This window comes from Pongo abelii, chromosome 1 (assembly GCF_028885655.2).
Source record: "Pongo abelii isolate AG06213 chromosome 1, NHGRI_mPonAbe1-v2.0_pri, whole genome shotgun sequence".
Lineage (NCBI taxonomy): Eukaryota > Metazoa > Chordata > Mammalia > Primates > Hominidae > Pongo > Pongo abelii.
The window spans coordinates 123,142,560-123,164,860 of NC_071985.2; the positions used below are offsets into that span (position 1 = coordinate 123,142,560).

The following is a 22,301-nucleotide window of genomic DNA, read 5'->3' on the forward strand; positions in this document are numbered from 1 at the left end:
ACTACTGACTTAAATTGTCTCCCTGTGTCCTCAAGAAATATGCATTTAGATAAGTTATTTGGGATGGTGAAATAAGAGTGATCTTCATGTTAACAGAGAGCAAATGTAAATGGTACAGAGGCAGAAAAATGGGGACCTGCTATTTTTCTTTAACAGAAGGGCTAAAAATTTAACATATCAGATAGACATTCAAATGAAAATACAAATTCAAAGTAAAATGAACTTTTTTGGATTATTGGTTATTTTAGATTATCAACAACACCATTTCATTAGTCCACAGTATAGAAAGACTACAGTTGAAAATAATATTCTACCAGGTCTTATTTCCAGATGATCCTATATTACAGAATACAATAAGGAAAAGGTATATTCAAAATGAGTAAGAACTACCAACCCTGTTTACATTGTGGGCACTGAACCAATCGCCAATTGAAGCTGATAATTTTCTTTCAGATCAAGTTTTCCCAAACCTAAAGAAAATTACATTATATAATACAGTTATACCATCTGTAAGCTATGATTTTCCAAAAAGAATCACAAAAAAAGTTAAAAACTACACACAAAGGCACTGAACTGCTATGACTTGCTTTTTTTGTTGACCACAAACCTTTTTTTTGTAAACTAGTGAAAGGTCACCTCAAAAGATGAAATAGAATCCAATCCAAAAAGATTGGACCCCAAAAGGCACTGCCCAAACTACTGATTTGAAATGCTCAAAATGCATTCTCTTCATTTGTCTTCCCCCAATAGAGCATTCAATATTTAATGACATTTGCTGTACATTATAAAAAAGGGTCTGTAGGTTGAAGTGAATGTAACTTTCCACACAAGCAAAATGTAAATCTGCAAAATGAATCATGATCACATATCACTCATATGCAGATATAACATAAAACCTAAGGTTCAACAATACTATTACACCAAAAGACTAGACCTTCAGGAAACCCTTCTACCTAAACCCATTCTCAGACAAAGGCTAAAGCACATTCTGCAAAGGCAAAAGGAAACAGAAGACAGTATTTCCAGAAAAGACTAGTTACAAACAGGAGCAAACCTGGGCTCTTTACTCACCATTTTAATACTGCCGCCAACTATAACAGATTAAAAATGTACACATGACAAAGTGGAAAAAAGTCCCAAAATGCAACAGTTTCAGCAAAAGAACATACTGACTAAGGATTACTACAGTTAACATCGGTACAGTAAAAACAATGGCAAACAGGGATTTGGCACCACATTTACAAAGTAAAAGCATGCACTGTTAATACACTTTAGATGTTTCTCAACAGAAAAGGCCATGAAGATGGAAAACAAGAGGCACCTTGTACAAAACTCCCTATAACTGAGACAAACAAGCAAGAATCAAAGTGGTCAATTTAGTAAATATGTAGCAGCAAAGTCACTGGTTCTGTTTGGAATTTAGCAATTTGCATTTCTGATTGCCAGCTGCCCTGGGTGGTGTCTGTATCCAAGAAGCTGACTTTATCATACTACATCAGCAGTAATTTGGTAATCTGCACAAACAAGGTTAACCTTCAACCATAAGCTTAAAGAAAAGAGAGAACTAGAATCTTATTGCAGAACTTTCCAATGTAATTACCACATGGAAACCATAATGGTACTTTGAGCAGGATAATAACATAAATTTCATTTAAAAAGTTGTATTTATAGCCCCAGTAACTGGAAAGAATTAGAAGTAATTATGGAAGTATTATATTCTGACCATACCAAGAGTTAAAAACAAAGAGTTCCTACTAAAGAGGAATATTTTCAAGATGATCTGGTCACATCATGTGCATAGTTAAGATTGTTTGTGTTTTAATAAAGATTCTTTTGCAAATAAAGAAATAAAATTTAGTAAAGTTATTCTTCTCTTGATGAAAAAACCTTAAAAATGAACCACTGGTGGTTTAAGAAGGGGGGAAAAAAAGAGTAAGCTACATATTGAAGTTCTAGAATGCAGCACCTCAACTTCACATCTTCCATAAGCATTTAAGATTAAGAAATCCAAGTGATGTCTTGATGATCGAATCACACTTTATAGTTCTTCCAATTCCAATGTCTGACTTTAGCATCTCATGTCAATTAAAAGTTCCCTAATACAAAATATTGTGCTAAAGAGTGCTAAGATTCTGCATGCTGCTGCCATTCCCTGGTCCCGTTCATGCTTGTAGCTGCCCCATGAGACAGCAAAAGGTGTCTGGTCTCAACACTCCACACTGTAGTAACTAGAAGAGAAGAATATTCTTAATTAGAAAAAGTTTAAAAACCAAGAGACATCACTGTAGCACTATAACTACCTTGTATGAAACTTTACCTTTCACTAACATCCATGCTTTTCAATAAAGTCCACATTCCTTTAAGTTGTTTTTAATGATGACATCTGTAACAGCATCAAAAACAAACTGTACATTCTTCGTGTCTGTGGCACAGGTGAAGTGAGTATAGATCTCCTTGGTATCTTTTCTTCTGTTCAGATCTTCAAACTGGCACTGAATATAGGCAGCTGCCTCTTCATATGTATTGGAACCTAAAACGGACACCCAGTACTCTCAGTTCAAATTGTTAACAGCTGCCTGAACTCAACTAAGTCAGACCATTACCATTTACTTATGGAGAGGGAACATAACCCAATTAAATATGAATAGAATTCTCTATTTCTATAATCATTAGGTGTTTCTATAATTAGGTTCTTTGTGAGAGTAGACTCTCATGGTAACAAAAATAAAATCATCACACACAAAGATTGAGGAAAACATAACATTAAATTTCTCTTTACCCTTTCATTTAGACTTTTCAGCTAAAAAAATCTAGAAAGTATAAAAGGAAACTAGGAAAGTAGGAAGGTGCATTTCCAGGGAACACAACTGCTTAAAAAGTCTGAGAGAGGCTGTGTTCCTTGGAGTGATCTTGGAATAAAAATTCAACAGGGTAGTGCCTGCTTTGGTAGCACATATACTAAAATTGGAACAATACAGAGAAGATTAGCATGGTCCCCGCGCAAGGATGACACGCAAATTCGTGAAGCGTTCCATATTTCTGAAAACAACTGGGTCGGATCATGCTAAAAGGGGATAATATTACTCTGCTACAAAGTGTCTCCAACTAGAAAGGATCAATGAAGTGAGAAATTGTTGAGAAGGATACAGTTTGCTTTTAGATGTCCTTTGTCCAATATGAACATTCATTCATAGTGTTTTGATTACCCTTATGTTACTACAAGATGAAAATAAACGCTATGGGATTGTTTGTATTAAAACAAACAAAAAAAGGAATTCAACAAGGTAAACTGTTCTTTTCAAAATCATTCTACAGTTTTAAGGAGGTTTAGCTTCAAAGCCTTAAGGTAATAATTTAAATAAGGAAAAGCAATACACTTTAAAAGAGTGAATTTTAGGGTTTCTGAATTATATCTCAATGAAGCTCTTATTTTTTACAAAAAGAAAGGTGACAGGAACCAAAAGTAAAGCCTGTCTCAACAATATTTGTAATTAATACCCTTAAATCACCTGCTTTTTACACCATCTTGTCTACTTACGGAACCTTTAGAGTAGCCTTAGAAACTGGCTATAAAGCCAGGGAAACACAACAAAGACAATTCATTATTCCAATAAACTACAGGCTATTTTCAGTAACGTGAGGCATAACGAAAAAAGGAGCTGGGTGTGGTGGCTCACATCTGTAATCCCTGCACTTTGGGGGCCGCGGCAGGTGGATCGCTTGAGGTCAGGAGTTCAACACCACCCTGGCTAACATAGTGAAACCCCGTCTCTACTAAAAATCAAAAAATCATTAGCTAGGCCTGGTGGTGGGCACCTGTAGTAGAGCTGAGGCACAGGAAGCACTTGAATCTGGGAGGCGGAGGTTGCAGTGAGCCGAGATCATGCCACTGCATTTCTGTCTGGGAGACAGAGCAAGACACTGTCTCAAAAAAAAAAAAAAAAAAAAAAAGGAAAGGAAAAGAATATTAATTAAAATATTTAAAGAACTGAAGGAAAACAGCTTCTTTGTAGGTGCTTGAAGCAGGTTCTTAAAATCTGGAAAACAACCTCTGTAAATTAAAGGAGGCAGATGAGTGAAAAGTGAATTTTGTCTGCTAGGAACAGATACTAATACCTGGCAAATAAGGACTGTAAGAATCTGTATGCAGAATGAAGACAATGGAGGATAGGCTTGGAAGTTAACAACAACAAAGAAAATGGATATGATATTAAAGGCTCTTTGCTTTGTGTGAAGACTCTAAGCTGGGCCTTCAACATTAATGCCAATTCTTTTACTTGTCTTACATATCTCTCCCCCAATCCTAAAACTTGGTTGCTTTCTATAAAACTCACCTGATTCTCACCTCCCTGTTCTTTACTCTGAACAGGTAACCACATTTCCAACTTCCTTGAGAAAACAGAGGCCATGAGGATTAAACTACATCTCAACTTTTTGGCCTACCACCTCACTCAAAATGTTACATATCTGCACTTATTTGTACTTCTGGTCTTAGAGGTGTCTTACTTCTTGCTCAAAAATCAATTGCTCTACCTATACTCTTTTAAAAAAATTATTGAGGAAAATTAACATAACAGATATTTAACCATTTTAAAGTGTACAATTCTGTGGCACTTAGTGTATTCACAATGTTATGCAATCACCACCTCTCTAGCGACAAAACTTTTTCAACACCCTATTCCCATTAAGTAATCACTCCCTTTTCTTCCCATTCTCCCAGTTCTCATAACCACTAATACGCTTTCTTCTCTATGGACAGAAATTTGCCTATTTTGGATGTATCATATAATAGAAGTATTGGCCTCTTTTACTTAGCACAGTGTTTTGAGTTTCATACAAGTTGTACCATCTATTATTATTCCTTTTCTTGGGTAAGTAATATTCATTGTATGTATATAACACAATTTGTTTATCCATTTATCCTACCTAGACTCTTAATTCCTTTTTTCCCACCTGCTTGCAAATCTTGCTCCTTCAATTACATCTGTTTTTTAATATATCTCTTTTGCTTATAGGATCTTAGCCCTCAGCCTATAAACATTCTTAAATCTCTCCTTTCCCTTTAAACCCACGTTGCTCAAGAGTAGTCTACACTTGTCTTCTTTCTTCACTTTCCATTCTGTAACTCACTGTACTCAACTTTCCACTGACACTGCTCTCAGCAGCAGGTCAACGACCTCCTAATTGTTAACTCCAAAAGCCCTTTTTCAGTATGTATCTTACTTATCTGCAGATAACACTGTTGACTGAAATATTTAATCAACTCACTTTTTAACCTCTCCTTTTGGTTATGATATCTTTCTTCGTCTCCTGCCAATAGAGGCTGCTATTCTCTCTCATTCTATCTGTGGTCCTTTTTCTCCTCATTCTATAATATTATCTCCATAGGTCATTTCACCCATTTCCATGTTTTCATTACTGATGATCTCAAACCCCAACCTCTCCTCAACCTCAAATATAACTGTCCATGAGATATTATTATTTCGACGTTCTATAAATAATTAAAAATCAACATTCCTATACATGAATTCAGGTCACAGCACCAGCATCCAAGACAGAAACCTGGCAGTACCTCTGACTCTTCCCACTTCCTTACCCCTGCTTTACCCCTTCACTTTATTGATTGATTGATTGATTGACAGACGGAGTCTCACTCTGTCACCAGGCTGGAGTGCAGTGGCGCGATCTCGGCTCACTGCAACCTCCGCCTCCCGGGTTCAAGCGATTCTCCTGCCTCAGTCTCCCGAGTAGCTGGGATTACAGGCGTGCACCACCATGCCCGCTAATTTTTCTATTTTTAGTAGAGACAGGGTTTCACCACGTTGGTCAGGATGGTCTTGATCTCTTGACCTCATGATCCACCTGCCACGGCCTCCCAAAGTGCTGGGATTACAGGCCTGAGCCACTGCACCCAGCCTCACTTTATTATAGAAAGCATTTACAGTGTCTCCACTAATAAGAATTCCCCTTCTCTGGAAATACCTGACTCTGATCTATAAGTTTCATAGTGATCCATCCCTGGCAGTTACATTTGTGCCCCTGACCTCAACTGATTGGCCCACAGATTTCTGCCTGACTTAACCACGGCCAGAATCTCTCTCCTTGGAATTTGAAACCAAGGCCAAGCAATCCCAGTCTAGTCTGATCTTTTTTTTTTTTTTCGCTCAGTCACCCAGGCTGGAGTGCAGTGGCGCGATCTCGGCTCACTGCAAGGTCTGCCTCCCGGGTTCATGCCATTCTCCTGCCTCAGCCTCCCGAGTAGCTGGGACTACAGGCGCCCGCCACCAAGCCCGGCTAATTTTTTTTTTGTATTTTTAGTAGAGACGGGGTTTCACTGTATTAGCCAGGATGGTCTCGATCTCCTAACCTCATGATCCACCCACCTAGGCCTCCCAAAGTGCTGGAATTACAGGCGTGAGCCACCGCGCCCAGCCTAGTCTGATCTTTTTACCAGAGATAGAGAAACCGTGACTAGGCTGTTATCACATAAACTGAATAGCAGAGAAAGCTGGTAAGGAAAGAAAGAATAATAAAAAAGATACACAGAGAGGAGAGAAAAAAGATGGGGATAAAGAGTGCTTCCAGGGTTCCTGACAATTATTTCCTAGTTCTAATTCCATTCTAAGACCTGTCCATTCTTGCCCTTGGGTTCTATGATATATCCCTTAATCCCCATCAAAAGTTTTTATTTCCATCCTGAGTTCTTACTAATTCAAATCCCCTACTATCTATCTTTATTATTTATTGCATAATCTTTCTAAAGCACAGTTTCTTCTATATCATGTACCCCATGATATGGATCATGGTAGGATATTAAACCTTTAACTGATCATCATTTTCTCAGCATGAGATATAAGGCCCTCCATGAGTTGATCTCTGACCGTCTCTCCAACCACTTCTTCCCTGCCACTGTAAACTCTAGTAATACCAAATTCCTTCTGGGTTCCACAACTGGTCATACCATTTTCCTACCTCCATATTCTCATATATGCAATTCCACTTTTCTAAAATGCTTTTATTCCCCTGTCTGCCTGATGATTTCTATTTCATCCTCTTAGTAGCTCTAGAAAAAGACTACAATGACCCCATCAGAAGTAACCACTTCTATTCCACTTCTATTAATGCACATTTTAGACTATAATAAAGTTATTTATGTGCAATTAAACACTATAATAAAATTATTTATATCTCTCTGCAACTACATGTCAGTTTCTTGGGCACAATGATTACAATTTACTCTTGTATTTTCTTCAACATATACCAAATTTTACTTTATTTTTTGTGAGACGGGGGGTGTCACTATGTTGCCTAGACTGATCTCAAACTCTTGGGCTCAAATGATCCTCCTGCCTCAGCCTTCCAAGTAGCTAGAATTATAGCCACCATGCCCAGTTCCCAAATTTACTTTTTCTCCTTTTTTATTTTCCTCAAAAAATGAAGACAGAAATTTAAAATAAACACAGAAAACTCAATTGTGTCTGATATGGCACTCTTGACTTACGGGGTTTTAATCACAGGCTTAATGCCAATGCCACTACCACTGAATACTCTCCCAATCAATCATTAAAAAAAAAAGGCAGGTTTATGAATGCCACCAAAGTGTTGATCTAAGTAAGATGTGTACCTCCAATAAAATCTTTCATAACCCCTTACCTGTGTATTCTGGATAACAGATAGTTAACGGACTCCTCTTTATTTTTTCCTCAAAAAGGTCTTTCTTGTTAAGGAAGAGAATGATTGAAGTTTCTGTAAACCATTTGTTATTACAAATGCTGTCAAACAGTTTCATGCTTTCATGCATTCGGTTCTGAAAAAGAAATAAAGGATGATATGTCAGTAGCAAATAGTAAAAGTGGATTAACTTAATGAAAAAGACAAACCAACAAGTTTTGCAGCACTAAATGGCATTCACGGAAATAAGTCAAACACCAATAAGATAAAGTTGAGTGTCAGTCCTCATTTTTGTAATTTTTGGGGGAGAGGAGGTAGGAGGAAGGGCTGGCTAACATCCTTTCCACATACGCAATGTGGCTATAACATCTTTTTTAGAGTAATAGGGCACAGATCAAAAAAATTAAAGATACTAAGTTTTCGTTGAATGAGGAAATGGATGCAACAATCTTCCTAATTTTTCCATTTCCTAGCTACATTAGACAGGCTTTTTACCAGAAGCTCCAACATACCATCTCCTCGTCCTCAGCCAGAACAAGGTCATAATCACTGAGGGCCACACAGAAGATAATTGCTGTCACTCCCTCAAAACAGTGAATCCACTTTTTTCGTTCTGATCTTTGGCCACCTACATCAAACATCCTGCGCAAGGGGAAAGAAAGCAAATTCAGCAAGGTCACACATACACCTTTCCCCAAACTGAAATGATTAGGAAACTTCCCACTATTACATATTCAAAACTTCATTTATAATAGAAGACAAAGAACAGATTAAATGCAGTCAAAATAATTATCCTGGCTAAAAGTACAAGACAACATGAGAAAATAAAATTTGTGAATAATCTAGATTCTCATTTTAGATAGTTGAGCCTCCTCTCTATCAAAGCTTGTACCAGATGTGTGAAAAGTCAGCAGAATAAGCACTGAAATGGATTAAAGGAAGGAGGGGAAAAGACAGGAAAAGCAAAGAGCTAAATAATACAGTTTGAGATAATAATAATAATGGTATATTTATTGAGTGCTTACCATGGTGCCAGACACTACTACTAAACATCTTAACTCATTTTGCCCTTGTAACACTCCTAGAAGTACTATTATTATTATCCCAATTATACAGATAAAGAAACTGAGGCACATTCAATGTTAAATGATTTGCTCAAAGGTACACTACTAACAAACAGGGACTGGGGATCTGAACCTAGGCACTCTAACTCCAGCACCCATGTTCTGACTCTCAAAATGGTTTGCCTCTAAATGCCCTATCTGCACTCTGCTTCCATAACTTCTCCCTATTAAGTTTGTTTTCCTTACCTTAAAAAAAATATATTGGAGATTAATTGTAAAAACAAATAAATTATATTTTTATGGTAGGATTCTATGAACCCAATAACTAAAAAACAGCCTTGACCAATATTTCCAAAGTCCGAGTCTTACTTAAACCTAATTAATAAAAACAAAGTCTCAACTGTTCACAAACTTTATGTTACACTTCAGATTAGTTTTAGTCCAATACTGTCTTCTGGGTGACTTACTTGGTATTCTGAGTCAACTGCTGCACTTCTATCAAAAGCATCCTCAACTATCTCCTATAGTAAAAAGAAGATCTGCACTGCTTTGTGTTTTAGCTGATACTTAGGTCTAATGACATACACATGCAAATTGTTACAATTTTTAAAGGCTAAACTCTGCAAAACTGGTTTAATGTATAAGATCTATAGTGACTAGAGGCCTACATTTTCAGAGATGTTTTCCCCCAGAAATTGAAAGAAATAAGACACAGTTGGTGATTTCTCAATGTATGCTTGAAAGGAATTATCTCTTTATGACCCAACTCTTCCTTTGGGTTGATCTTGTACAATTCTTTTTGACTTTTGGTCATGACACCTGAAATGATGTAATCACAAGTTGGTTTTAATATAGGGTCATAATACAGGTTTTAGGAAGGCTAACATCATATATTTCACCATGGAGGTCTCAAGGGGAGACACACCAGTAACTTCAATTTACTCCCCCATTTTCTTCTACAAAGTCTCTATAACACTGTGAAGTTCCAAGGTGGGCTTTTAGCACATATTAACATTTACAATATCATTCACTAAGAGATCAACATTTTATAAACATTACCTCATTAACTGAGAGGCAAGTAAGCAATTACACAATGCCTTGCATATGGTAGATGCTCAATAAATGTTTGAATAAATGGATAGTAGTTTTGCCTAGAGAGAAGAGGAAAAGGAAGAAATGATAGTACTTCATAACAAGATATCTACATGCCAACAATCAAGTAGGTGTGGCACCTTAATTAGATCTGGCTATTGATCATGGCATAAAAAGACAGGACAGTTAGGATTTGCCTAACTAAAGACTGATCTATATAACAACACCAATAAGAAAGTTTCCAACACTAAATAATGATCACAACTTTTAATTATAAGTAGATTACAAACCTTATACAAAGAAATCTCATTCTTATGGTCTCACGAGTGATAATCCATGTGGTCTTTGCTGCTCTTGCTAAATAAATTCATCAGTACTAAAGATAAACAGCAAGTCTATTCTAAAAGCATTCATGGCTGAACTGCTATTTTCCTGCACCAGGAAAAAAAATCTAGTTTGGTGTATTAGGATTTCAAGACCCCAACTGGTATCTAGTAATATGTAAACCCTATGTGGATTTCACAAATCCTGTGGAACAGTTGTTTTCAGAGAAAAAACTGAGAGGATTTTAGGTAGTAGTTACATCTGTATGCAATAATACCAAACATCACATCCTACATATAAGCATAATGACATAACTAAAGAACACATGGTATATTGAAGGGGAAAAGTTTACTCCTAATCTCAAAGGTCACAAAAAAAGAAAATGGGAACCAAAAAAACATTTCTAATATTTATACACAGAGACAAGCTGAAGCTTGTTTTAGAATTACTAATGTTGCTGGGTGTGGTGGCTCACACCTGTAATCTCAGCACTTTGGGAGGTGGGCGGATCACGAGGTCAGGAGATAGAGACCATCCTGGCTAACACGGTAAAAGCCCATCTCTACTAAAAGTAAAAAAAAAAAAAAATTAGCCGGGCGTGGTGCAAGGCGCCTGTACTCCCAGCTACTCGGGAGGCTGAGGCAGGAGAATCACTTGAACCCGGGAGGCAGAGGTTGCAATGAGCCGAGATCGCACCACTGCACTCCAGCCTGGCGACAGAGCAAGACTCTGTCTCAAAAAAAAAGAATTACTAATGCTAATGAGAAAGTTATTTGTATTAGAATACTAGAATTTTCTCTCTCTAAAACAATCACAGTTGGGCTGGGCACAGTGGCTCACACCTGCAATCCCAGCACTTTGAGAGGCTGAGGCAGGAGAATAGCCTGAGCCGGGACAATAGCCTGAGCCCGGAGAATAGCCTGAGCCCAGGAGTTTGAGACCAGCCTGGGAAATAAAGAGAGATCCTGTCTCCACATAAAATTTTTTTAAAACATTAACCAGGCACAGTGGCATGAGCCTATAGTCCCAGCTACTTGGAAGGCTGAGGCAGAAGGATCACTTGAGCCCAGGAGGTCAGGGCTGCAGTAAGCCGTGATCACACTACTCCACTCTAGCTTGGATGACAAAGTACGACCCTGTCTCTAAAAAAATAAAATTTTAAAAACAAACCAAAAAAATCACTGTTTATATGTCATCTTACCAACCCAAAATACCTCTATCCCCAAGTCTATTTTCCATTCTGCACTGTATTAAGAAGTTAATTGTACATGACACTATGCACCAATTACTTCAAGAGCCATGACAATACTTGCTCCATTCCATTCAACTTGAAGGGAAATTCAAACCAATAAGAAGTGACACTGGTGAGAAAAGCATTTCTATTTTAAATCAAAATGGCAAAACAAAACCATGTAACTAACCAAAAAAAAACTGGTTTTCATGTTTAATATTGTTATCCTATTAAACATTCAATATCTGTTTTGGTGAGTCTAACAAAAAAGCAGCTGAAAAGAATAAAATTAAAACAAACCAGTTATCACAGGAAAAATTTTACTGGGAGGCAAGTTAAATTTATTTTTGAATTTAAATTCCTCTAAATGGACACAAACATTTGACGCTATTTGGAGAAACAAGAGATGTTTGAGCCCCCATTCAGTTAAAATATTCAAACAATGCTGATAAATATGTTAAGTTTAATCCAAGGAATACTGCCCAGAGAAATTTTACTCTGATTAAGAGATGGTAAACTAAAATGAAAGATACTTGTATTTGGCACACCTAGCAAAAAGGCTAATGACTTACTTGAAGTATAGGTCTTTGAAGGTGAAATGTGTTTCTACAATGCCTGTGGTCTTCACTCTCGTCCGAAGAACATCTTGCTGAGTTGGAATGTAGTTAGACTGGGATATTCTATCCAGATCATTTAGATAACTAAATAAAAGACACGTTTACTTTTACTTGGTGAAGCCAACCATGTGCATAGCAAATGAACAGACTAAATTAGTTCCTATTTAAACCTGTTACTAGTTACTAAGTGGCAAAACAGAATCAGATCTTCAGTATCATAGAAATGATAAGAAGCCAGGCATGGTGGTTCACACCTGTAATCCCAACACTCTGGGAGGCCAAGGCAGGAAGGTCGCTTGAGGCCAGGAGTTCAAGACCAGCCTGGGCAACATAAAGAGACCCCTGTCTTTACAAAATATTTTAAAAATTAGCTAAGCATGGTGGTGCATGCCTGTAGTCCTAGCTAATCCTCCTACCCTTGAGTGAAGCAGGAGGATCACTTGAACCCAAGAGGTCAAGGCTGCAGAGTGCCACCGTACACCAGCCTGAGTGACAGAGTGAGACCCCCGTCTCTTAAAAAAAGAAATAATAAGAAAAAATATGAATCCAACATAGTACAATTAAAGTATACAGTCTATATACATTAACAAAATTAGGTTTTTTTGTTTTATTTTGTTTTGTTTTTTTGAGACAGAGTCTCACTCTGTCACTCGGGCTGCAGTGCAGTGGTGTGAACTTGGCTCACTGCAACTTCCGCCTCCTGGGTTCAAGTGATTCTCCTGCCTCAGTCTCCTGAACAGCTGGGATTACAGGTGCCCACCACTACGCCCAGCTAATTTTTTGTATTTTTAGTATAGATGGGGTTTCACCATGTTGGCCAGCCTGGTCTCAAACTCCTGACCTCAGGTGATTCATCTGTCTCAGCCTCCCAAAGTGCTGGGATTACAGGCGTGAGCCACCGCGCCCGGACACAAAAGTAGGTTTAACTCTACAGAATTAAATTGTGAAGGTCAATTTAAAAAATTAAAACAATAGGAACAGGAAATGTTCTTACTAAAGAAAAATTCCTGAAATGTAATACTAAATCAACTGTGTACTGTATAATACCAAAACCAAACTATACCAAAAGTCCTCAGACGATTAAACTTAACAGGTCATGTGTGTTTAACCATTTGACAGGACATTAGAGAATGGTGTTTGATTAACTAAAATTAAGAGAACTATAGTGAGTAAGAATATTTTCCGTTTCCTTTCAGTAAACAGAAGAGGTCTGGGGAGGTCTGGGGTTTTTTTAAATCTAAATCAAAAACAAATTGTAAATACCTCCAAAAAAATTAATTTGTTCAGGGAAATAATTAAAAGATTGCTTCAAAACTGTATTCTTTGCTGATTCCAGGCTAGAAAACTGATGAGCAGATGGCACCAATATAAGTGAATCATTAATGATCTATAAAACCAAAGACTATCACTAATGTAAAGAGGCAAGCTTAGATCAACAGTTATGAAAATCTCTATAAGCACATGTAGTTAGAGGATTCAGAGCTTTCTGAATGAATGATGAAAAAAAGCAATTATAATCTACCTTTGATGACCACTGGTAGAATTATTTAAGCTATCAATACCTGCAACTAAAATGTTATTAAAAGGTAGGCAAGAATCCTGAAACGTTTCTAAAGCCAAGTTCTCACTGAAAGAATAAGCAAGTTTTCAAATACAGTCATGTGCTGCATAACAATGTTTTGGTCAACAACAGAATGCATAAATGTATGCTAGTAATCCTGTAAGATTATAATGGAGCTGAAACACTCCTAGCCCCAGTGACATCATAGCCATTGCATTACCCTTTTATATGTTTAGAGATGTTGAGATACACAAATACTTACCATTATGTTACAATTGCCTACAGTATTTAGTACAATAACATGCTGTACAGGTTCATAGCTTAGGAGCAACAGGCTATACCATATAGCTTAGGTGTGTAGTAGGCTATACCATCTAATTCTGTGTACACATACTCTATGATGTTCACACAACGACAAATCACCTAATTCTGAAAAAATACATTTTTCAGAATGTATCCCTGTCCTTATGCACAGCCTGACTGTATCATTTAATTTCTTCTTGTAACAATTTAAGCTAGAATGATGATGTGAAAAGTAGGAAAACAGTAATATTGGAGAAAAAACCTTAATGCTTAAAAGTGCCCTCATCTAGTACAGAGAGAAATACAGATAATAAGTGCTCACCAGGCCCCGCTAAAGTACATTAAAAAAAAAAACATTCTGGGCCAGGCACAGTGGCTCACGCCTGTAATCCTAGCACTTTGGGAGGCAGAGGTGGGTGGATCACGAGGTCAGGAGATCGAGACCATCCTGGCTAACACGTTGAAACCCCATCTCTACTAAAAATACAAAAAATTAGCCGGGCATGGTGGCGGGCGCCTGTAGTCCCAGTTACTCGGGAGTCTGAGGCAGAAGAATGGTGTGAACCTGGGAGGTGGGGCTTGCGGTGAGTGGAGATCGCGCCACTGCACTCCAACTGGGCAACAGAGCGAGACTCCGTCTCAAAAAAAAAAAAAAAAATACATTCTGAATCTAGGTTTCATAAATAAGTATATGCAAAAGAGGTAAAATAGGATAACACGTAATAGCTTAATATAAGTATTCATTACAAATTCTCTAAAACTATATTAACACTCAAGATAATATCCTTGACAAAAAGATACTTCAACTTCATTCCATGACTCAACCTTCTCTTTCTATACAAAGTCTACTATTGTGATCTGGCAAAAGATTTACTAGTGAAATCCATAGTGCGGCCCAGACGCAGAGAGCTGGCTGCATAAAAAGGAATACCACAATTCTAATTTCCCTCTCTAGCTGGCTATCAGTGCCAAGCCCTTACACAGAGGGAACTTATGAGTTGGAACAGATTCAGAACCCAGCCACAACAGATGTCTCTCCTCCTTCACTTGCTTATAATAAAATGCCATGGAACTAATTTTGTGGTGCCAAGTCTCCCATTTACATTCCAAGAGGGAACTTTTTTCTCCAAATCATACAAATGACCAAGGGCTCTATAATCCTAAACTTAGATGATTTTTATAAAGTATCCTATAAACTTCTAAGAGTGTCTATTACTTAAACATTTCCTTAAGGATGGGTACTAAACTTTCTGTAGTGTCATCAAGTTATTCTCTGTTATAGTTTCACAGAGAAAAATTACTTACTATGAAGCAGAATCATTGAGCTGATATTCCCTGGATCTGCTGAAGCAAGCTTGTACCCCACCATCTCGCCATAACCGTTTAATCACTCCTGCTAGTTCTGGAGTCATGACTCCTTCTTCAGCACTGCCAGCTAAAACAAATAATTGCCGGGCATCATCCTGAAGAAAGCAGTTAAGAAAGAGACAGATGACTCTCCATTTCTTTAAGACTTGATGACAGTCTCTTTAAAATACACACACATTACATGTTATGTTAAAAGAGGTGTTGTTACAGAGACCTTTTCTGACAGGCCAGCATGACAGAATTTATAATTAAGTCTTTCCTTATTCTCATTTCACTACAGTTTTAAGTCCAGAACTGAGCTGAGGAATGATTTTACTTCCCCACCACTCCTCCACATACCACCATCCCCAGAAAAGATCATTTCTGGCCAGCCCACAAATCTCCATCCAGATTGCTAATAATTTTTGAGAGAAAAAAACTGGTTTATGAGACAGGATTATGTAAAACATTCCCATTCTATTAAAGGAAGCCTACAATAAAAATAGAAATAAAAAGACTAGCACATAAGAGGTAAAGTCTAAACACCTCAAAGGGAGTAAAACATTAATCAAGTTTAAGAAAAAAGTATTCTCTTCTTTGCCTTCAGCTCAGACAGTAGAACAAGAAGAGGAGATGGAGGCACTTAAGGAGTCTAGAAGCCTAATGGGAGAAATAAATCCCTCAGGGAAAGATTCAAACAGTTCCTAGATTTCCCTAAAGGAATAAGGAATAATAATAATGTTCTGAGAGAGGGAAAGGAAGGGAGCAGGAGGAAAAGAAAGTAACCATAACTTCATGAGTCATAGCCATAGTTTTCTTTATTTCTTTTTTTTGAGACGGAGTTTTGCTCTTGTCACTCAGGCTGGAGTGCAATGGTGTGATCTCAGCTCCTTGTAACCTCCGCCTCCTGGTTCTAGCAATTCTCCTGCCTCAGCCTCCCAAGTAACTGGGATTACAGGCATCTGCCACCATGCCCAGCTAATTTTTCTATTTTTAGTAGAGAGGGGTTTCGCCATGTTGGCCAGGCTGGTCTCGAACACCTGACCTCAGGTGATCCACTCACCTCGGCCTCCCAAAGTGCTGGGATTATAGGCGTGAGCCACCAGGCCCAGACATAGCCATAGTTTTCTAGGTGGTTATAGTTTTTAAACATAAAATATGTGAGGGAGAGGACAGAAATGGATTATGAGATTTTTATTGTTTTGCTTTATTCTACCCATCCCTACTTGTTGGTTTAAAACTAAGCACAGGTCTCACGGGATGATTTTCCCATCCATATCTAATATTTATCTACCTTGAGAGATTCCAAATAACTATAAAAATAAAAAATTTAAAAAGTATGTAACATGTAAAGAAAAAGTAAAGGAGAAAGGGGAGCAATCATTTGTATCTTAAGTAGTCATCAGGACAAATAAACTAACAAGCAAAAGTCATTTCAGACCACAGGTGAACTCACAACCAAAAACTCCAAAGACCTGTGAATTACCAGAACTTGTGCATCCACCTTAGCAAAACAAAACCATCCATGGTGCACTCAAATTATTTTTGCCAAACTCTGGGTCTCCAGCTCTAATGGTTTTTACCTAGTAATATTTCCTCCTTTATGATCCTTTCTTGTATTCTTTCTAATAATATTTAGGCTCAACCCACTCTCATTTAGCTTCTGAGATCAGGCGCATTCAGGGTGGCATGGCGGTAGACTAGGCTCAACTCTAAGAAACCTTAGCTGGTCGGGCACGGTGGCTCACACCTGTAATCCCAGCACTTTGGGAGGCCAAGGCGGGCGGATCACAAGGTCAAGAGATTGAGACCATCCTGGCCAACATGGTGAAACCCCATCTCTACTAAAAATACAAAAATTAGCTGGGCATGGTGGCGTGTGCCTGTAGTCCCAGCTACTCGGGAGGTTGAGGCAGGAGAATTGCTTGAACCCAGGAAGCGGAGGCTACAGTGAGCTGAGATGGTGCCACTGCACTCTAGCCTGGGCGACAGAGCAAAACTCCATCTCAAAAAAAAAAAAAAAAAAAAAACCTTAGCTAAGATCTATATGCCCCTCCCTTTCTTTTCAAAGATAAAATTTTAAATAAATTAATGAGAAAAGTTGAAATATTACACAAATTGGCAAACATACTCAGCAGTGAGCATGTCCTTCTACATATGCAAGGTATGGTGCTTTATCTAACATCTGAAGTCTTCATAATCCCCTAGTTCTGAAATTTGACCTATACCCATGCACGTATTCAAATAACCTTATTAAGCACTACTTAAAAAAAAAAACAAAAAAAAACCATGACTCTAATTTTAAAAACTTCAAAAGAGAGGGAATTATTGCTACTTTTTTTGCTGTCCTGACTCTATAAATATTCTTTTAGGAGGAAACACTTTTTTCTTATCACTTAATTTCTTCCACTGACCTGCTCTTGCTTCCCCACAATAAACCCTCTCTAAAGGTCTACAAAGAGGTCCCTCTTGGCCAGGCATGGTGGCTCACGCCTGTAATCCCAATACTTTGGGCGGCCAAGGCAGATGGATCACCTGAAGTCAGGAGTTCCAGACCAACCCGACCAACATGGAGAAACCCTTCTCTGCTAAAAATACAAAAAAATTAGGCAGGCATGGTGGTACATGCCTATAATCCCAGCTACTCAGGAGGCTGAGGCAGGAGAATCACTTGAACCCAGGAGGCAGAGGTTGCGGTGAGCCAAGGTCACACCACTGCACTCCAGCCTGGGCAACAAGAGTTAAACTCTGTCTCAAAAAAAAAAAAAAAAAAAAAGAAGAGGCCCCTCTTTACAATAAACTTCACACCTCCACACTTAAGCAGATGTGAAAAAGGAACCTATTCCACACCCAGCTCTATTTTTTTTCCATTCACACTCTCTAACCAACTATAAAAAACTAGAGTAGAGGCCAGGCACAGTGGCTCACACCTGTAATCCCAGCACTTGGGGAGGCAGAGGCAGGAATTCAAGATCAACCTGGCCAACATGACGAAACCCCATCTCTACTAAAAATACAAAAATTAGTCAGGCGTGGTGGTGGGCGCCCGTAATCCCAACTCCCTGGGAGGCTGAGGTAGGAGAATCACTTGAATCCAGGAGGCAGAGGTTGCAGTGAGCCGAGATCGTACCGTTAAACTCCAGCCTGGGTGACAAGAGCAAAACTCCGTCTCAAAAAACAAACAAACAAAAACACCAGAAGACAATAAGAGAGGAGCTATAAACATCAAACCTTACACACAGAAGGAAAAAAAAAAAGGCAACGTTTAAAAATTATAATATAGGATTACAGATTAGGTTGTGTGGACACCAGAAAGCTGAATGATTTAGGAGGCCTGAGAGGGACTAATGATGTCAACTGCATCTGGTGACACAGGAGTGTTAGGACCCAAAGATTAATGACAATTGATTTGATAATGGAAAGAAATGGGGCCAGGCGCGGTGGCTCACGCCTGTAATCCCAGCACTTTGGGAGGCCGAGGCGGGCGGATCACAAGGTCAGGAGTTCGAGACCAGCCTGGCCAACATGGTGAAACTCCATCTCTACTAAAAATACAAAAATTAGCTGGGCGTGGAGGTGCGCGCCTGTAATCTCAGATACTCAGGAGGCTGAGGCAGGAGAATCGCTTGAACCTGGGAGGCGGAGGTTGCAGCGAGCCATTGCATTCCAGCCTGGGCGACAGGGCGAGAGTCCGTCTCCAAAAAAGAAAAAAAGAAATGAAAGGGTAGGGAGATAAATAAAGGAAGACAGACGGCGGGGAATAAAATTAAAGAGGGAAAGAGAAAAGGGACAAACTAAAAGAATAAATAACTGAGACAGAGAAAAAACCAACAGAGAGAAGGAAGAGAATAAATACAGTACTACTGACCAGTTACCAGATACAACAAATACAACAGAGAAGTAGAGTTAGGTGATAGGCAGAAATGAGAAAAGGGAGGAAGAAAAAATAAGACCACAGATAGAACTGGTATAAAGAAGAAAAAGAGGAAAAGAAGGAAAGAAAAGCAGGGGGTGAGAGAAGGAATAGGAAAGGGTAAGACAAGGATAAAGGCTTTATTTTTGCTTGACTGCCAAACTTCCCTGCTCAGATGCATAGAAAAATAGTCTCTATGTGATATATTTCACAAAAATATAAAAGTCACATTCACATATTTTCTCTTATTTTTTGATACAAGTCTCTCATTTCACAATCCCTAATCTAGCTCTTCCTTTATGCCATTTCTAAGACACTTTCTAGTCTAACACTATCCAACTGTGACTACCCTTTCAGTATTTCCCCTCAACAATTTCCTATCTTTTTATCAAATATAAATTCGCATTTGATAAGTTGGAAGTGGCTTATAAGAGTTCCTAAGCAACTTCATAGACATATAGGTTTTGCCTTTCCAGGAGGACCTCCCAAATCATTTCCTTTTATTTCGCCATGGCACGTAAGTATGACACTCTGAACACAGCCAGTGAGTCCCTTAGATGTAGGAAATAATTCTATAATTTCCCAGCCTTCTCTGGATTTTAGCTGATAATAATATCAAAGATCTCCTGCCTTCATTTTGGCGCCCTCCCCAATGGCATAAAACATCCTAATTACACATGCTCTAATTTTATAAACTAGATCTTCAGGGTCCACTAAGTATAATTATAATAATACAACTTTTTAAATAGCTGACATGTGCAGGGCATTAAAGAATTATACTAGGGCATGTTATACTCCAATTCTATAGCCTAAGGTTCCATGTAGTATACAGTATTCTTGAATATCTAACTTAGATATTCAAGAATTTGGACTTAGTGCCCATGTCCTTACAGAATTTATTCTGGGAGACTGATTTTGGCCTTTAATCTGCACACCTCAGAAAGCAGAGCTACATATCATGGCAACCTTTCTCTTAGATTATTTTAACGTACTATTATCAACTACTATAAAAGTCAACAGTGCTGTTAAAAAAGAAAAAAAAAAGCAATTGAATACAACAGTTATCCCAGAAACCTACCGTGCACCCACAGAATCCCATTTCCTAGGCTCCTCTTGGGGTGGTTATATCTAACACCTGCTAAAGTAGATTGCTAACACTTCTCAAGTGAGCACAAAGTACTTTGCTACATTTTATCTTGTTGCTTAAATTCATTTCTCTAAAACATGAAGCAAAAATTTTGCTTAACTTAACTGTATCTGCTGAGTAAGAGCAAGTGAAGAGGAAATGAGAAACACTTACTGCCCTGGCAGCTTCCCCAAAGTCAATCTTTAGCCGTCCCATGGCTCTTATGATTGCAATGATGGACTGTATAGTATTGCTGTAGACAACTACTTTATACTGTTTACATTCATCCTCTGAATAGCCATCCTCATGAATGATTCTTTAAAACAAAGAAAACCACAAGTCAATACCATGGACCTAAAATGAAAAGATACTATGGACTTTATATGCATTAGGAGAAATCCTAGTCTAACAAAACGCCACATTCCAACTTACTTCATCTGTTTCACAATGGTGCTTTTACCAGATTCTCCAGCACCTGTAAGAAAAGAAAACCAGACTTTGAATTTCTCGGTAATCAACATAAAAGTATAATATCAACATAAATGATACTCTAGATTGATGAAAACCACGGGTCCTAGGGAAAATTTTGGTGAGGCTTTCATGTCTATCAAGAAAATGTATAGAGCTTCTCCACTACAGCATTTTGCTTTCTTTACATAACTCAGCAACCAAGTATAATTTATTGAAAGTGTCTTAGGGCTTGCTTGGTATCATTTGTGTAAAATAGGCATATCCAAGGACAGATGGCAACATAAACTTTTGGAGGAACTCATTCGCTACGTAAAACATGATATAAACACTGAACATGGGCAAAAATGAAATGATTATTTTTTGGTCTATTCATTTTTATTAATTCCTCTGTTGCTACCTGCCTACACCACAGAAATGTTCTGAGAGCAATACTATCAGTCACAGGACTAAAGATGTTTCAAATAGAAGCAGAGAAGACATTGTTCCTATCAATTTCTCACCATATGCCATCTCAAGACCACCCTGCCCTCCTTAGCCAGCTGGAATCACTTTAAACAAATGACCACAAATGTCAAGGTGGCCTTCTGACCTCCTTGACAAATCCACCTGCTAGATCTTCCCTAGTCAATTCATTTTCCTATCTTCCAAGATGCCTATATCACACCACCTCCTCGCTCTCAAATTTTATAAACCCCTTCCCACTTCTGACTCTCAACCGATGATCCTGCCCTACTTTTCCATAAAAATTAAAGCAATCAGAAAAAACTACATTTTCCCACAACGACATCTACCAGTCTATCTGTACCTCCATTAATATTCTCTACCTTCATCAATGGATGAAAAGTCTCTGCCAATGTTTTAAAATCAACTTCTCCCCTTATGCACCTTCATTTTACCTACTCAAGGTCATGGTGCTGCAATTTCCCATGATATTTCCCACATCTCACATATGATCAATTTTTTCTTTCCACTGGGTCATTCTCATCAGCATGCAAACTTACTATACTATTTTCCATCTTTAAATCAACACACATACACACCCCTAACTTTCCTTGACCCCACACATTTTCTTCTAGCTACCACAACATTTTCTCTATCCCTCTTTGCAGCAAAACTCCTCTAATGTGCCATCTATACTCAGTGCCTCCAATTTCGTAGATCCAATTTTGTCCTTCAGCTATGCTAATCAGGCCTTCATCCCCACCACTCTACTGAAACTACTTCTCAAGGTCTCCAAAAACTTCCATCTTGACAAACCCAGTTGGTCAATTCTTGGTGCTCATCTTAGCCTCTCAAGCAGAATTTGTCTAAGTTGAAATATTTTCTTCACTACGCAGGCTTCTAGCCAACACACCCTTCAGGTTTGATTCCTACTTCACTCCTCAATCTCCTCTCTCCAGTTTCTGAATTATTATTATTATTATTATTATTTTTTGAGATGGAGTCCCGCTCTGTAGCCCAGGCTGGAGTGCAATGGTACAATCTCGGCTCACCGCAACCTCCGCCTCCCAGGTTCAAGCAACTCTCCTGCCTCAGTCTCCTGAGTAGCTGAGATTACAGGCGCCCGCCACAACACCCAGC

At 38.3% G+C, this 22,301-nt stretch overlaps 1 protein-coding gene and 1 non-coding gene across 2 annotated transcripts in view; one reads left to right on the forward strand and one right to left on the reverse strand.

The window, feature by feature from the left end:
• Positions 1-1,060: 1,060 nt before the first annotated feature.
• Positions 1,061-22,301, reverse strand: part of GNAI3 (G protein subunit alpha i3) — a 44,893-nt gene continuing 23,652 nt past the window's right edge. The window contains exons 2-9 of the mRNA XM_002810489.6: positions 20,682-20,724; positions 20,424-20,565; positions 15,169-15,326; positions 11,955-12,083; positions 8,184-8,313; positions 7,654-7,807; positions 2,318-2,530; positions 1,061-2,228 (exon numbers count right to left, since the gene is read on the reverse strand). Coding sequence (XP_002810535.1) covers positions 2,340-2,530; positions 7,654-7,807; positions 8,184-8,313; positions 11,955-12,083; positions 15,169-15,326; positions 20,424-20,565; positions 20,682-20,724 — 947 coding nt within the window. The 3' untranslated portion in view covers positions 1,061-2,228; positions 2,318-2,339. The remainder of the gene's footprint in view (positions 2,229-2,317; positions 2,531-7,653; positions 7,808-8,183; positions 8,314-11,954; positions 12,084-15,168; positions 15,327-20,423; positions 20,566-20,681; positions 20,725-22,301) is intronic.
• Positions 2,935-3,041, forward strand: LOC112130918 (U6 spliceosomal RNA). The gene has a single exon (XR_002913087.1). It is a non-coding gene; the product is annotated as a U6 spliceosomal RNA (small nuclear RNA).